Source organism: Alosa sapidissima, chromosome 21 (genome assembly GCF_018492685.1).
Source record: "Alosa sapidissima isolate fAloSap1 chromosome 21, fAloSap1.pri, whole genome shotgun sequence".
Lineage (NCBI taxonomy): Eukaryota > Metazoa > Chordata > Actinopteri > Clupeiformes > Clupeidae > Alosa > Alosa sapidissima.
In genome coordinates, this window is record NC_055977.1 from 24,201,252 (window position 1) to 24,218,680 (window position 17,429).

General features: G+C 43.6%; 1 protein-coding gene and 1 non-coding gene across 2 annotated transcripts in view; one reads left to right on the top strand and one right to left on the bottom strand.

Moving 5' to 3' along the window:
* rapgef5a (Rap guanine nucleotide exchange factor (GEF) 5a) overlaps window positions 1-14,635 on the top strand; it is a 74,447-nt gene extending 59,812 nt beyond the window's left edge. The window contains 13 exon segments of the mRNA XM_042075988.1: window positions 1,173-1,264; window positions 3,558-3,588; window positions 4,130-4,211; window positions 4,784-4,933; window positions 5,949-6,046; window positions 7,404-7,526; window positions 9,195-9,373; window positions 9,868-9,958; window positions 10,277-10,327; window positions 10,444-10,531; window positions 10,968-11,032; window positions 11,242-11,296; window positions 11,646-14,635. Of these exon segments, the coding sequence (XP_041931922.1) occupies window positions 1,173-1,264; window positions 3,558-3,588; window positions 4,130-4,211; window positions 4,784-4,933; window positions 5,949-6,046; window positions 7,404-7,526; window positions 9,195-9,373; window positions 9,868-9,958; window positions 10,277-10,327; window positions 10,444-10,531; window positions 10,968-11,032; window positions 11,242-11,296; window positions 11,646-11,764 (1,224 nt within the window). The 3' untranslated portion in view covers window positions 11,765-14,635.
* A 2,309-nt stretch (window positions 14,636-16,944) lies between these two features.
* Window positions 16,945-17,016, bottom strand: trnam-cau. Its single transcript has one exon. It is a non-coding gene; the product is annotated as a tRNA-Met (tRNA).
* Window positions 17,017-17,429: the final 413 nt, after the last annotated feature.

Below are 17,429 nucleotides of genomic sequence, written 5' to 3' on the forward strand. Positions count from 1 at the left end.
GGAGTAAACAGCCATGCAGTGTTTGAACAGATGGCTGTGTGCTGCTGCTGCTGCTGTGATAAGAGGTACCTGCTTCACAGCTCTTCCTCCTCACCCAGGTTACACAAATGCAAAGAGATGCTTTCATTTAGTTGCCGTTCTCCCCCTCGCTAAACCAAATCAATCCCTTCAAAACCTATGTGTTGGCATTTCTCACACACACACACACACACACACACACACACACACACACACACACACACACACTCTCTTTTTCTTTCTCTTTCACTCGCTTACACATACACACATAGACATGCACGCTCACACACTCTCTTTTTTCTCCGCTCTCTCTCTCTCACACACACACACACCTCACATTGCTATGTCCTGTCCCAACCTGCCCGTTCCAGTCAAGAAAGGCTGCCATGGCAACCATTCTGCCACATCCGTGACGAGCTATTCAAGGGTCTCCGGTGTAGATTATTACATGTGCACAGAGTTAGTATCCCAGGTGATAGTTGCCTAGTAACAGGCGTGAGGGGGCCTGGCTGGTTCTGTGAGGTCAGTGAGAGAGAGAGGGATAGAGAGAGGGAGAAAGACAGAGAGAGAGGAAGAGAGATAGAGAGGAAGAATGAGACTAAGAATGAGAAGAGATTGACTGATCAAAAAAATTAAATTGAATGAGACTGTGAGAGAGAGAGAGAGAGAGAGAGAGATCGCATTGTTCTCTTCTGAAGTGAGGTGGTATGAGGCCATAATGGTTACCATTACCCAATACAGTCATGCAGAATATGACTGTGAATCTCGAATGGGGGGGGGTAGTTGTACATGCACATGCCTACATATTGTGTGTGTGAATGTGTGTGTGTGTGTGAGAGAGGGGGGGGGGGGTGTTTGTGGATGTGTAAGTGTTGTGTTTGCATGTTTTCCCAGAGATGCATTAAGGCACAGTCATGTCCTTGATTCATGCGTGGTGATATACTGCCCTTCTTATTACCCTCCGTGTATGCAAGCACATTTATTTGAACATAAACACATGCACCCTCATGCACACACACACACTGTCGCAGCACTTTATGGGTCGTCAGTTCTGTGTATAAATCTCTCTTCCTCTCCTTCTCTCTTTATCCCTCTATTTCACCCTTTCTCCCCCCCCCCCTCTCTCTCTGTCCTTCTATATACATTCCCTGCAGACTCTGTACCGCTATGTGCTGGAGGATGTCTATGAGTTCCCCACCTTGGAGAAGGACCTGAAGGAATTCCAGAAGCTTCTTAGGCGTCGACAGTGAGTGTCACCCCCCCACACACTTTCTCGGCCCTTCTCTTACACACACACACACACACACACACACACACACACACACACACACACACAGTTGTTGTCCAAACAGAGAATCACACTGTACAGTCCAAAACAAGTGGCCTCTGTGTCCATCACCATGGCCATTCAGGCGGCCCAAGCTGGGCTCGTCTCTCTCCCACTCTCAGTATCCTCAGGTGGCAGGGCCATACAAACACATCCATTTGTTCATTCAGACAGAGGGAGAGACAGACAGGGCATTACGGAGACGGACAGATTTATGGATCTGTTTGAGACGAAGGTTGTTGGTATGCCAGTTCCTAAAAAAACAGTCCGTCATCGTCTTTGTTTTAGTCACGTGTTCTCTGGTGTCAAGGGAAAAGATTCAAAAGCAGAAAACGAGAAAAACGTCGCACAGTTCCCTTCACTAGAAGCTGCCAAATGTGTCCATTCAGGACGTGTCCTTTCAGTAAAGACAATTTAATTTAAGGAGCGCCTTGGTTTGGTGACTTGACTTTTCTCACACCTTTTTGTCTTTTGAGACTTATGGATCTCATGAGAGAGGCATGAGGATGACTGAATGGAGCATGGCGGGTAACCGACCACTGAGGCGTCCCTTGTTTGTTTGTTTATACCATGTGCCATACAGTAGCAGTTGTTTGCCATTGTGATGCATAGATGTATGAGACCATATAGATGTATATGGATCAATGCCATGAGTACATTCATTAGAGCTGCGTATGTGGATGTACCTCAGGGTGTCTTCACAAATCATGCAGACTTGCTCTCCGTCTCAGTGTAAGAGCGTCATCATTTAGAGCCGAGATTAATTGACAGTAAGTAACTTCTCAATGTGGTCCCAGCCCCATTATCCACACAGAGGCGCCCCATGCGAAGGTCAAGTGTTGTGCGTTTTCCCCTGAACCGGGTCAAAGGTCAACTGAGGCCCCTTTCTTTCTGCGGCTACGCTAAGAAGCCGAGTGCTCAGGGGAGAGAGTGGAGCCGCTTAACGTCATTAGGTCTCCATCACATACCCTCTAATTGGTGGACCTGCCAGCGTATGGACGCCAGGGGCCGGGGCAGATGGGTAATCACACATGTCGACGGCACTCACTGATAGATTCAGAGGCTCAGCCTCCCGCTGCTTGAGCGAGAGAATCTGGGTCCTTAAATAACCTTTGACCCTAGCAGTGCCAGAGGCCATGGAGACACTACAGTTTAATTGGGAGCGAGCAGCAGATTACAGCAGCAGAGTCCAATTGGATAAAGGGCTGGGTGGAATTGCCTGATGTAAACTTGGGAGAGAGAGAGAGAGAGAGAGAGAGAGAGAGAGAGAGAGAGAGAGAGAGAGAGATATCACAGCAAGAATTTTGAAGATGGACTGTAGAAATGCAAAGATTTCAAATGCTTTAATCCTTTCACATTATTAGATGTTAGACTATGTCTTGTTTTCATTCAGCGAGTTGAATGAAGATTGCAGCAGCGCAATAAGTCTAGTGTGTGACTGTTGTGGTCACTCCCGTCTGAACAAACATGGCAGGCTATTAATTTGTAAGCAAACCCATTTAAACCAGAGCTATTAAATGGTGCTAGTAGCCCCTGCAGTCTGGTTCTGGCCTGTTTAACCCGAGTTTCCTCTACACTTCCCATAAACCATAAACCTCAACACACACACACACACACACATACACACGCACACAGGACATGGCCATCCATCAGTTGTGCTTCCTCTGCCACAGAGGCCTAGCTGAGCGATGGGCTCAGTCTACTGGGAGAGATCAGAGCGATTGACCGTAATGCACTACATTCCTCTAAACTGACATCAATGCCACACACAACTGACAGACACACACACACACACAAACACACACACATGTACTGTATACACACACACAAAGTATGTATGTCTGCATACACACAACAATGCATACAAATATGTACAAATTACACACACACACACAAACACACACTTACACAGATGCAGATGCACGCACACATGCAAATGCATACAAATGCATGTGTCCCCACACAAATGCAAGATTGGCCAGACTTAAGGTGCATTGTGGCCAGAGTGGACAGTGAGTCATCTTCCTTCTCCCTTCCTCTTCTGGTCTAGAATGCATACTTTGCTTCCTGTCCGGACTCCAGGGCTCTTAGTCAAAGGTTCCTCAGCTGTAGTTGTGTGTGTGGGTCCAAATGGGCCAAAGGTAACCAGGTCAGATGGGGCTCTCAGGGTTATTTGACTTCTAATCTGGTTTTGTTTTGTTTGATATTTCAGTACGGTGGATGACTACACCCCTCACCAGAAGGTACAGTTATTACATATATTGAGATATTCCCGCTTTCGCACTTTGTTTGTTTTTGTGTGTATGTGTGTGTCTGTCTGTGTCTGTGTCTGTGTCTGTGTCTGTGTGTGTGTAGAGAGAGATGTTATCTATGTGTGTCCCTGAACAGTATGTGTATCTGACAACACCATCTGCTTCTTGCCAGAAATAAATGAAATGAAATCTTATTTTATGAGTTGATTAAGAAATGCATGGTTTGTATTTTGCTGGTGATGAGATATCACAGCACAATAGTGTGAAACAAATGTGTCCCCTACCTCATTGGTAAACATAGACATACCATATAGACACCATGGGGCAAAGGGCAATAGAATTTGTATTTCTGCCCTCAATTACCCCCCCCCAATACGCTTTCTATCACCCTTGCTCCTGGTTGGAATAAGGCTGTGATCTCGCTTTGTGTGTGTGTGTGTGTGTGTGTAAGGAGGGGGGAAATGAAAATGTCTGACGTGCGATCTGTGAACATGTGAGAATTCACAGTTGTACACGCTTGGCTTCCTTGCAGAACAAAGCCCTCTTCCAGCAATTGAGTCTGAAGGAAAACTGCCTCACGCTCCGCACGGGCGCCACCAGCGAGACCAAGGAAGGTGAGCAGTGGCGCGCGGCTTTCAAAGCCCTCTCTTTTCAAACGCACTGACGTACTCGCACAGGCCTTGGCGCTGACGTCCGCCATTCTTTGTGCGTTACACATGATTGCCGTTATTCCAGGGATGTGATGTCATGGCCTTGTTATTTCAAGTTAATTCAAGTCTTATCTGAGGCCATGAATGGAATCAGATTTGAGGGTGTTCTGCGGCGGAGCTGATTGTTAGAGCTGTAGTATTCTCTTTAGGTCAGTTTTAATGAAGCTGTTTTCTGTTATAATTAGTACAGTATACTCGGTCCTCTGTGGGCTCTTTACACACTGGTGCTCCATATTTAAGTGTCTGCTCTCTCTCTCTCTCTCTCTCTCTCTCTCTCTCTCTCTCTCTCTCTCTCTCTCTCTCTCTCTCTCTCTCTCTCTCTCTCTTTTTGTGTACAAAACAAAACAAACACAACAGTTTGGGAGCGCCACACAATGTGTATCCCTTCATACATTTGAGGGACTATCAGTATTTCTGTGTGCCTGTATGTGTGTGTTTATGGCAAATGAGATTATGATCATGCCCCCTCCCCCCAGTCCTGTGCCGTGTGTATGTGAGCCCGGACTCGTTCGTGAGCGTGAGGACACGCTCGACCGTGGTGACGCAGGAGCTGCTGCGGGTGGTGGCCCAGAAGATGGAGCGTCCAGAGGAGGACATGATGCTGGCCGCAGTCACGTACAGTGGAGGTGAGCGCACGCACACACACATACACACTTACACACACATGCGCACACGTGCACACACACAGACACCTATGTAATGCTGTTTGCAGTCATGGTACACACACATTTACAAGTTGTGCCTATTATGAAGAGATGCAAGCACACACACCAACAGGAAGAGATGCAAACACACATACAGTACACACATACACACACACGCGCGCACACACACACACAATTTGTCTGACAGCCTTCAGGTTAGTGCAGGTATTAAAAATCACACAGGCTCACACTCTCTTATAAACACACACACACACAGTCTGAGTCTGACAGCCCCTGTCACAGCGGGCCATGTCATGTTGGATAAGTCCATCACGCTTGAGTCACTGTGCTGATGTGAAGGGTGTAAACGAAGCCAAGCAGACAGTCATTAGTGCAGCTCATGATCTTATCCTCACACACACACACACACACACACACACACAGAGGACAAACACACTCACTCTGCCAGAAGGAGCGACGGGTAGTTGTTAAACTTACACACACACATACACACACATACTCTTTCTCTCTCACACATACACACACTCAATCACTTCAGTGCCTGAAGGAGAGATGAGTAGTTGTTAAATTCTTTCTCTCTCTCTCTCTCTCTCTCTCGCACACACATACACACACACACACACACACACTCACACACACACACACAGGCATGTGGAAATTAAAAGAGAATGCACCATTCATCTTGATCTAATTTGATGTCTTTTCTCCTCTCTCTCCCTCATCTATTTTTCTTCTGTTCACTCTCTTTTTCTTATTCTCCATCTGAACTCGATGCCCTTCTCTTTGTCTCACTCCATCTCTGTCAATCTTTGCTCCTCTGGATCTCTGTTGTTTTGTCTCCTTCTGTTTGTCTTGTCCCTTGATTTGTCTCCTCATCTTCATCTGTATCTGTCTCTGTCTATACCTCTCTCTCTCTCTCTCTCTCTCTCTCTCTCTCTCTCTCTCTCTCTCTCTCTCTCTCTCTCTCCCTCTGCAGAGAAGCGAGTGCTGCAGCCTCATGACAGCATCTACTCGGAGAGCCTGACGACTCCAGGCAGACTGATGGCGTGCCGGCGGGACCTCAGTGAGATCATGGTAAAGTCTGACGCCTCACTTCCCCCATCACTCAAATCCTGCGGCAGCCCCCAGCCTCTGCTCTTTACTCACACTCTACTGCCCCGGTAACCCCTGCTTCCTGCTCTACTGCCCCTGTTGCTTCTGCTCTCGACTCACTCTACTGGCCCAGTTGCCCCCTCTATTTCTTCTAATGCCCCACTTGCTTTGGTCAACCCCCTACAGCAGCCCCTCACATGGTCACTTCCTCCTGTTTCAATAACATTCTATTGCCCCAGTTTCTGCTGCTCTCGACACACTACTTCCCCAGTTGCCCCATCGACTCCATCCCTCAAACCCTACTGCAACCCCTCATCCCTACAGTTCCCCCTCTCCTGTTTATTTTTTGCCTCTATTGCCCCAGTTGCCCCTCACTCAGCTACTTCTTAATGCCTCTATTGCCCCAGTTGTCCCCTCACTCTGCTTCCTCTACTGCCTTTATTGCCCCTCACTCTGCTCCTTCTAATGCCTCTATTGACCCAGTTGCCCCTCACACCACTCCTTCTACTGCCACTATTGCCCCAGTGTCCTCTCACTCTGCTCTTTCTACTGCCTCTATTGCTCCAGTTGCCTCTCACCCTGCTCTTTCTACTGCCTCTTTTGCCCCAAATGCCCCTCACTCTGCTCCTTCTAATGCTTCTTTTGCCCCAGTTGTCCCCTCACTCACTCCATCACATAAGTCTTCATATCTGGCCTTGAAGACCAATCCCCATGTCTGCTGTTGTTGTTCTAGTTACCGTTTGTTTTGTAATGAATTAATAAACTCATTAGCTACAATCATTAGTATTTAACCTCTGCTTTACAGAATGTGCCGGAACGGCAGAGAAAACAAACTATGAAACCATCCATCTGAAACTCATTATGACATTAGAGATGACTGGTGGTGTTATTTTTATTACAAAAGAGGAAGATTAGTTTGGAGATGGTCGAGTTAGTTTGTTATTCTAGTGGGGGAATTTGTTTTTAAATTTAATTGTCAGGTCTAGCGGCGATTGATGGCTTTATATTGTTTCCCCGTTGTGTTTCAGTACTGGTGGTGAAATTGCTTATGTCTGCATTGTTCACTCCGCCTTATGCTTCAGATTACCATACATAAGCATAAACACATTAACATACATGAGCAAACAAACATGAGCAACGTCATCATCTTTCAACTTGACATATAAGAATATGAACGCCTAAGTGATTGATGTCTGTTCCATGTTTCTGAAGTAATAGAGTAAAAACGTTTTTCAGTATGTGATATTAATACAGCAGTTGATTATTAACTCGGTATTACAGCAACAGTGTCCTTAAGTATCCCTTAACCGGAACCCCCCACCCCCCTCTCCCCTACCAGCCTCCCCTGACGGAGTGTCCTGAGCTGGGCCAGCGGCCGGTGCGACTCCTGGGCATGAACACGTGGGACGTGTCAATGGCACTCACCAACTTCGACTGGAGCCTCTTCAACTCTATACACGAGGTACGCAACGCTTTACACTGTTAACATTCTTAACATACAGGCACAAACACATTTTATATATGTACCTATCTATTTTACCAAGTTATTATTAAACTTATTCACTGACCACTTGGTCTTTAACGCTTTCACTGACATAACCTGATGTTATTGTATTGAGCGACATTGATCATCTTTTTGTACATTTGATCATTCTCTCGGACTGTTGATCTTGTATGCAAGAGAAATTGCTCCTATACCTACATCAACAGGGCTCCCCAGCTTCATGCTTCTTACCATACACCACATATAAGTAAAGCTTTTGCTGGGCTGAACGGTCTTGGAGTAGATGTCTCAGTTCAAATCCACCATCTTCCTGAGCTGATCTCTGCGGAAACCTCAAAAATATGCATTTTGAGGTCATTGGAATCTTGAAGATTAAGTCACCCCAAAAATGTCAGTCTGAGCTCAGAGCTCACCTACCCTTTAAATAGCTATGTGAGGAAGAGGGGCAGTGGAGCTCACCTACCCTTTAAATAGCTATGTGAGGAAGAGGAGCAGTAGAGCTCACCTACCCTTTAAATAGCTATGTGAGGAAGAGGAGCAGTGGAACACCTTATGTTAGTTAGGAGGCTTCTCTGCAGTGTGACTTGTGCCCTTACAAAACAACTGAAGTGATGGGACAAAAGCGTCCAATAATACTGCAGTTTTTCTAAAATACAATGCAGTGCAATCATAGTTTTATGTCCAAAATATTGCATTTCTGCACAAAAAGGGCAGTAAAGTGCAGTTATTTACAAGCATCTCCTGCATGTAAACTTAATATAATTCCTCCAAAACTACAGATTGACACTTGAAGTAGTGCTGTGCAGGTTTTTGTATGGGTAGAGCTAACTAGGAGTCTCTCCACAGTCAGCTCCCAGGACAGGGTGTGTGAGGGTATGACTAATGCTGCTACCCATTCAGCCTCTTAGCTTAGCTTAGCAGTGCCTGTGCTAATGCTGCCTTTCAGTCCAGACCCTGGCAGGCTAGTTGAGGTCAGCAGGAACCTGTGTGTGTGTGTGTGTGTGTGTGTGTGTGAAGATGGTGAAAGCGGTTAGGAGGAGATCCCCCTCCCAGCAGGCTTGCCCCTTTCAGACCCCTTAAAACCAGTTCAATGGAGGCTGGCTGGCAGCTTAGCGACTAGCGGCAGCCGCTGGTTCTCCCCAGGCTAACGCTAATCGCTAATCGGCAGTCTGAAGCTGGGATTGGACTGAGTGACTGGACGCGGCCTGTGGAGAGGAGCCCTGTTGCTGCACTGATTAAACTTTCCTCTGTGTGTGTGTGTGTGTCTGTGTGTCTGTGTGTGTGTGTGTCTGTGTGTGTGTCTGTGTGTGTGTCTGTGTGTGTGTCTGTGTGTGTGTGTGTCTGTGTGTGTGTCTGTGTGTGTGTGTGTCTGTGTGTGTGTCTGTGTGTGTGTGTGTCTGTGTGTGTCTGCTCTACAATGCAGACTGCTTGTTGCTTTTGTTGTGTGACATTTCTCTTTCTGTTTGACTCTCTTACTCATCTGATCTGTGTTTGGAGAAAGAAAAGAAAATTATTTACCAGAAAGTAAAAAAAAACAAATTGTGTCTCACATATGGTATATTCACACCACTTTCCTTCTTCCTCTCTCCCTGCTATCTCTCTCTCTTTCTCTCTCTCTCTCTGCAGCAAGAGCTGATCCACTACACTCTGAGCCGCCAGGCTAGTAGTCGCCACACGGTGGCGCTGGAGGTGCTGCTGCAGCGCTGCAACGAGGTGCAGCAGTGGGTCATGTCCGAGGTCCTGCTGTGCCACTCACTGGCCAAGCGTGTCCAGCTGCTCAAGAAATTCATCAAGATTGCTGCACAGTAAGACATGTGCACACGCACACACGCACACACGCACACACGCATACACACACGGGAGAGTATGAGAGATAAACAAACCGTGTGTGGTGTATGAGCGTGTGTGCCTGTGTGAGGGAGAATGTGGGTGTGAGTGAATGTGTGGGTTTGTTTACATTATTAAGATAAAAGGAGATTATATTTTAAAGGGAAATCAAATTTTTATAGCATTTTTCACATCCTTCCCAAGCATGAGACATAACGCTCTTTGAAGTTGGTTTGAATAAATTCCCCTTCTTTGGTTTGCTTTACACTGAGGTTTCATCATGACCCATATAACCCAGCACATCTGAACACGCACTCACACACTCAGGCCACCTTCTGCAGGTCTTTGTCCAGAATAGCCTCCAGAACATAGCCTTGACTTGCCTGCTGTCCTGTCTGTGACACTGGTGTGAACTTTGAACTCTGACCTCTGACTTTGCTGACTTTAACGAAGCTGTGTGTCTCATCTGCAGCTGCAAAGCCCAGAAGAACCTCAACTCCTCCTTCGCCATCATCATGGGCCTGAACACAGCTGCGGTCAGTCGCCTCAACGTCACGTGGGAGGTGAGTGGGAAGCACATATGAAACGTGCATACCGTATGTAAACTGTGTGTGTGTGTCAGTGGACATACATACACACTGCATATGTGTGTTTATGTTGCAATCCAAATTATGTGTGGGATCGCAACAAAATATCTGTTTGCATGTGACTGTGGGAGTGTATGTGGCAACCATGTGTGTGGTTTGTCAGTACGTCGTCTGTCTGTTTGTAATCATGAGCGTGTTCTTGGCATTTTGTTTTAGGAGGATTTTTTAGTGTGTTGACCGTATGACTGTATCACCTTTATTTCACCAACCTTCATGCACTTCCTCGTTTTACAGAAAGTTCCTGGCAAGTTCAAGAAGCTGTTCTCAGAGCTGGAGCTGCTGACGGTAAGCAGAGTGTGACTAACTCATGGCTAGCCCACGCTGTTGCCCTGAGAAGGATCACTGTATGCCTGGAAATGGCGGTCTGGTGATAACCTTTTACCTTTTTGGGCTGTTTGTAGGACCCGTCTATGAACCACAAGGCCTACAGAGACGCCTTCAAGAAGATGAAGTCCCCTAAAATCCCATTCATGCCCCTGCTGCTTAAAGGTACTGCTGAGCACCTAACGTAGGTGTTTATCTAACGTATGGCTACACTAAGTTTATGTGGTTTTCAACTCTGTGTCTGTACTTTTAATATAAAAGTTGCAGATGTTTCTGACTTATTACATATTGGATTTTGCTGAACTGAATGAAATAGTTAAGTGTGGAGGAGCATATGAACTAGGAGGGAGTAGAGGTGAATGTCTGTTAGTTTTAATTAAGCAAGGAGACATGAGTGGGAGTTAGAGGGGCATCGGTAGAGAATAACACCATGGCACAGATTTGACTAGAGTATGAGGCCAAGACCAAGTGATTACTAGCGATGAAGAGTCATGGAATGCCCTGTCAATCAGAAATACCAAATAATTTGACCGGACCTGATTGTTGTTTGTAATGTAAATTATACAAGCTGAATAGCCTCTCTTTATATTCTCAATTGCAGACATCACCTTCATTCATGAAGGAAACAAGACATTTCATGACAACCTGGTCAATTTCGAGAAACTGGTAAGTATATATTTACACTGCTGACCTTTTCATTGGTTGGTCATTATTAATGAACATCACTTCTTTCACTTATTTCACGTATCAAAGGGCTGATACAGCAGGCACAGTTGATCTAAGGCGTAATTATTGTGGTGTTGAAACCGCAATCTGGTCTGTGTGAGACTGGGCGGTTTATTTATTTGTGACCTCACTTCCTGTTCTCTCCTCAGCACATGATTGCAGACACTGTGCGTCTCATCCGCCATTGTCAAACAGACCAGACAGGTAAGTCTTTATTTCCTTCTCATCCCTCTCTTCTTCCTTTTCCTTTTACCCTCTCTTTGCTCCCTCATTCTTATTGGTCAGGATCAGTCACATGGTTCGGCCCGTTTCATATCTGGAAACAGCCCAGACCCAGCAACAGAAATGCGTCACAGCTCATTGTCATAGGAAGGGGGTTGGTGGTGTGTGTGTGTGTGTGTGGGGGGGGTGTACATTGTTCCATCTTTTATCGATTTCTGTATGTATGAGACCGTCTCGAGGCATTTTAACGGTTCAAAATGTTCGGTTTCTTTCAGTGAAAAGAACCTTCATTCTAAACTATTTTTTGTTCTGATGTTTTCTCCTTTTGCAGGAAATGAGGGTACCCAGAGCTGCGGTCCAGAGGTGAAAGCCAGTATCCACTACCTGCACATCATAGACAATCAACAGACTCTGTTCGAGCTCTCGCACAGACTGGAGCCCAGAGCATAGAAACGACACCCCCTGCTGGACATGGTGTGTAAATACAGCCAGCTGCACCAAGCTCACGGCTCTTGACGTTTGTGTACAAATAGCACCCTCTTGTGTTTGAAATGACAAGCAAAGACCCTTCTGCCATACAGCAAACATGAACAGCCGGTCAGTGATGACAGCCTCAAAACAGGACATATGCAGGCTCACTCTGTGTGACTGACAGAAGTTAACTCACGACTGAAGTTACTGGCACTCATGTGCCAGCGACCAGTTTTTCTTTTGCCAATTTGAGGAGACACTCAGCAACTCTTCTCAGCTCTCAACATGAGACATACTCCCCTGGACCTCAGCAAGGAAAGAGACTTTGAGAAAAATGTCATGAAGAAGCCAATATTTATAAGATGTTTATAAGGTGCTATGGCACCAGTTTAGACACCGAGGACCTCACTAATGGACCTATTGGCAGGCAGACAGTTGACCTGTGGCTTGCCTGATTGAAAAAAAAAAGATAAATAAAAACAATGCTTGTCCCCTATCATGCCACAAATCTACACAGGCTACACAGACAAAATGCCTCCCCACCTCCAGTGTTGTAACTTTCCTTTGTGATGTAGGACTCATCCTTATCTAACATTGTTTTTATCCTTTCATTGACCTTGGTTTGAGGATTTCACTGGTTGGATTGGAAGCACTGATACATTGGTTCAGTTAAATGGGATCATGTGATGTTCAGTTAAACGTGACATTCCTTATAGAACTACAGAGATATCAATACAACAGCAGGCAGAGGTTGTAATATAGAACATTATTTAATTCCTTTGTCACTACTTTCTGTCGTTGTCTTTATTTTTGGTGGTCCACAAGTTACATTTTGATGTTACATTATGGTGTCCACCAGCTGTCAGACTGTGCATGTGAAGCGAAGGGGATCATATTGCATCTGCCAATTTTCAATTTTCACTTTTGTATAAAGACATATGTATATTTGTACACATATTAGTTGTTACGGAAAACCATTGGCAGTGTTACTACACAGATGGGTCAACCATATTCTTTGCCAGGATTGTGTGTTCGGAGAAGGGAGGGTGTGTGTGTGTGTGTGTATGGGGGGAGGGTTGATTTGGATAGCACGTCTACTGTTGGTGTGTATTTGGCTGTGGTGAGGCGCACTACTCTGCCACATGGTTTGTTTTGGTAACGCCATCGGGAGCTCCAACAGCTTTCGTTGCGGTGATCGATGATGTCACGTGCTAAGAAAATGTCCTACACTCACATTGCTATTTGCACTTGTGTTTATTTTACTTGTTTTGTTTTGTTTTGTTTTTAACAGTCTGCTTTTGTAAAATAATGTGCAAGAATGTATATAGATTTATAATCGTTCTGTGGTGAAACATTGAAATTGTGTTTCTTTTGTTTGTGCCAATACATTTAAGTGGGAGAACGATGCAATATAAATCATGTAAACAGTTGTAATGCCTTATCCATGCTTTTTACACCCTTATGATGGATGCCATTCATTCACGTATATTTTCACATCTGATCCCAGAGCATTGACCTGTGCCACTTTTGGGAGACTCGACCTTAATGCTGACCTTAATTTGTTTAATTAAAACGATAATCTCACTCTTGTTGGATAAGCAAGGAAATAAATAATAATTAACAATCTGACATAAAATTGTCAATACTCAGGAAAACACATAACAGTGATCTTTTGAATAAGGACATTTTTGTGACTTACTATAAGCCATGGTTAGTTGTAATATATATTTTGCAAAAATTTAAAGAGACAAACAAATTCAAAAAATGAAAATGTCAACCGAGCTTTGGCAACATCAGTGAGTCCTTGGGATTTTGTGCTTCTACTTTCTAATCCTCTGCATCCTGTAATTTGTGAGGTTTCTTGTGGGTGTTTTAATGACCCTTTGTGGACTTTGTGTACATCTGCAAATGTGTTGTATCACTAAGTGAACAGGATAAAGAATCCTTATTTATATATCTATTTTGTTTGTTTGTTTTAATTTATGTGTCAATGCGAAGACTGGTGGAATCGCAAACGTGTCTTCTGTTTCTGTTATTTTGTGAAGAAACAGTTTTGTGTTGGTATCATGATGGCAACAGACTGATCTGATCAGATTGGATCTGGGTGGTATCCCAAGTACATGGTTTTGTGACAAACCTGGCAAAGTTACCTCAAAAAGTTAATTGGTAACCCTCCTCTATGGCTTCATTCTCTTAGGAAAAAAAAAGGTGTATCGCTTCTTTTAGGAGGTTTATCACTTAATCTGGTTCATTTACCAGGTTTGTCACATATTTGGAGTAGCCCCGGGCCCTGATCTAGAGATTCTGGAGAACCCGGAACGGTAATCTCACTCTTGTTGGATAAGCATGAACGGATCTGGGAGTAGCCCTGTTCTTGTTCCAATCCAGTCCAGGTCCGCTGCTACTGACGTCCTCTATGCTGTGGATGTTGCTGTGCCTTCTCCTCTTTATGTAGAGAGAGCGGGCACTGAAGATGACGATGATGGTCTTGAAACGATTGTGACATGCCGTGTGATGCCATAACAGAATGTTATACTAATGTTCAATACTGTTCTGTTCAAAAAAAAAAAAAATGTTGCTAAGGCAGTTTGCATGGGGTCTAACGTCAGTGCCCACTGAAACACAGTAAGAATGGAAACAAAAAAATACTTTGTCAGCTGAAAGTGTAAATATAAATATGTTTAAAATATTATTTATGTTTTAAAAAAGAAAATGTTGCAAAGCAATACAGCCATGGTGTATTCACTTTCCCAGTTCTTGTTATAATAACACACACCTGTTTTCTAAAGTATGCATTTTTACTATACAGTTCCAATGTAAATGAGCAAATAAACCATTTATGTAATGTTATTAGGTGTCCTGTTGTCATTTATATTTCTTTGCTTAAAGCCACAAGAAAAAGTGTCCTATTTCTTTGGATAAGGAATATCTTTAAGGTATGCTAACCTTAAGAGGTCTAATCCCAAGGGTAAGCCACCTATGATCAAACACGTGAAATTGGCTTGGCTCAGAAGATATGGTCATTAATTATTGGTTACTAAAAAAACTACTGGAAGATCCCTATTATTTTGTTTACCTCGCTTTCAGAGGACCATACGTCGCTACTAGAAGACGTCAGACATGTTGTGGTTGATTTATGTGGCCATCAAGTCAACGAAGGAGACGTCCTTATTTTCGCTCAGTAGACCTTTTTCACAACGGCCATTTTGACAAGAAATAGGCAAGCACGGGTGTGAAAAAGGTCCATCAATGTCAAAAGCGAACGCCAGACTGACCTGCTTGACTGGTTTCAACACCCTGGGCAGTCAACATTGCAGCATTGTACTGTTGCATACTGTACCCTCACCAATCAAATGAAACTAGCCTACACTAACCTTACACCCATTCACCTGCAAACTAGTACACAGTAGCCTCCTGTGAGAGAATTGCCTTTGGCCTTTTACATTTCCGTTTTGTTTACCTTTATTTAACCAGGGGAAAATCACATTGAGATTGGCATCTCTTTTACAAGTGAGCCCTGACCAAGAAGGCAGTACACAGCAAACCAAAAGACAATAGACAACATTGGCACACCCACCCAACAAAACAATAAACAATAAAACAACACAAAAAAGCTATAAAAATGGCTTCCTGGCTCCAGACACTAAAGTATATCCAGTACAAAACATGACACCAGGCCAGTGGTACCACATCAATAGAGAATACAAGTATAATGGAAATTGTATTGATAGAAATATGTTGGTGGTGGCATGTGTGGCCGCAGGAGATTCCCTAATCTCTCTCCCCTGATCTCAGGCAGCGAGGCTTGTCCACACAGACCTGCAAAAACAATTAAAGCCATTTACATGAAGATGATTTTTATATCACACACACACTATATCTCTGAAACTGTAATAAGGTCACACACACACTCACATAGACATAGGCGGTAGGGGCCGCTCGGTCCACACACAGGCAAACACTGCACTGACAAGATTCATGTTAAACGCATCGGTTTCCTCTATGTCGACAGGCAAGACAGGGGAAATGGGACAAATATATATTTGTGTATACACATTTCTCTTGAATGGAACCATAGGAAGACTGGATTGGTTACTGTTTCTGTTTGTTATATGACCTGAATTACTTATGAAATTGTTATGCTTCATTATATTATTATGATTCTGCAGAATGCTGAGATGTCTATCAGCTTTTTGCTTTGCTTAAAGAATTAAATCTTTCAGAATCACTAAACAATAACAACAATTTTAAACAAAGTAAAACCATCAGTGGCCTGATTATGTATTTGTTTTCTGATAAATGATGATGCAGTTTGATACTTGAAAACAGCACCTTGTCAGGCTCTTTCTTATTCATGATAGATAGATAGATAGATAGATACTTTATTGATCCTCAAGGGGAAATTCAAGATTTATTTCATTTCAATTCAATTCAGTTCATTTATACCAGTTTACTGATTCAATTCAATTCATTTATAAGTTATTAACTTATAAGTTAAGTCTTATTAACTTATTTAATGTGTGACGTGGGTGTTATTTGTGTTGCCCTGCAAAGCACTGATCAAATGATGAAAACAGTTGAACAGTGGATTTTATTTGACTGACCAATGAAGACTACAACAGTCATACAAATAGCCTATGTTTGATTGGAGATCCATTCATCTGCTTGAAATATGAGACACTGATGGGAATATTGGTGTTGTTAGACCTTGTTTTGTTGTTTTCAAAGCTGTCATTAAAATTGAATGAATTATTAGCCTAAATATAGACAGCATATTTTCCCCCAGAATAAGGAACCACACAATTGTGGACACTGCTGTAAAACAGCCCTCCTACCAGAGCTGGCATCTTAGACTCAGTTTGGGATTTTTATTGTTAAAAATCAAATATTAAAGATTGTAATACTTTGCTCTTAACCATTTTCAGACAGTTTTAATAAATAAACAAATACATGACATCAGCAAGAAGATGTAGGCCTGTAATGTTTTGACAGTAGAAGTGACACAACATTTGGCTGTGTGAATTAAACAGTTTGTAGGCTATGAAGCTGCAGCCTGTACACGTGTTGATGAATGTTACCTAATCACTTTGATATGGGAATCGTTATCATCATAGATGCTTGAGCTTGAACGTCATCAAATTAGACCCTTATGAAAATATTAGCAGAGGATGGTTTCGATCCATCGACCTCTGGGTTATGGGCCCAGCACGCTTCCGCTGCGCCACTCTGCTCTCACACCCACGTAGAAAGGAAATGGCAGAGTTTTAGGCTACTCAATGTACCTCTATGTGTTTATGAGATAGATGTGTTGTTGTAAAATTACGTTTATATATTAGTGTAATAGTCAAACAGTGTTACAAATGTATGTTTCCCCAAAAGTGACGCTGTAGCCTAATCGTAAGGTGTAAGCCTATTTTCCCTCAGACACCTGCACGTTAGGAGGCAGTAGAGGCACACTTCTACAGTCCGTCGACGAAGAACCATGCATCGGTCTGTGGATTCAACGACAATAAGACAACAGCGGAAAAAGGTTGAGAAAAGCGTCAAAGTAAAACCCAGTTTAAAAATCTGGTTTTATATATTTTAACCTTTTGCACAACATATGTCAGTCTCTGCTGCTAACGAACAACGGCAATCTTTAGTG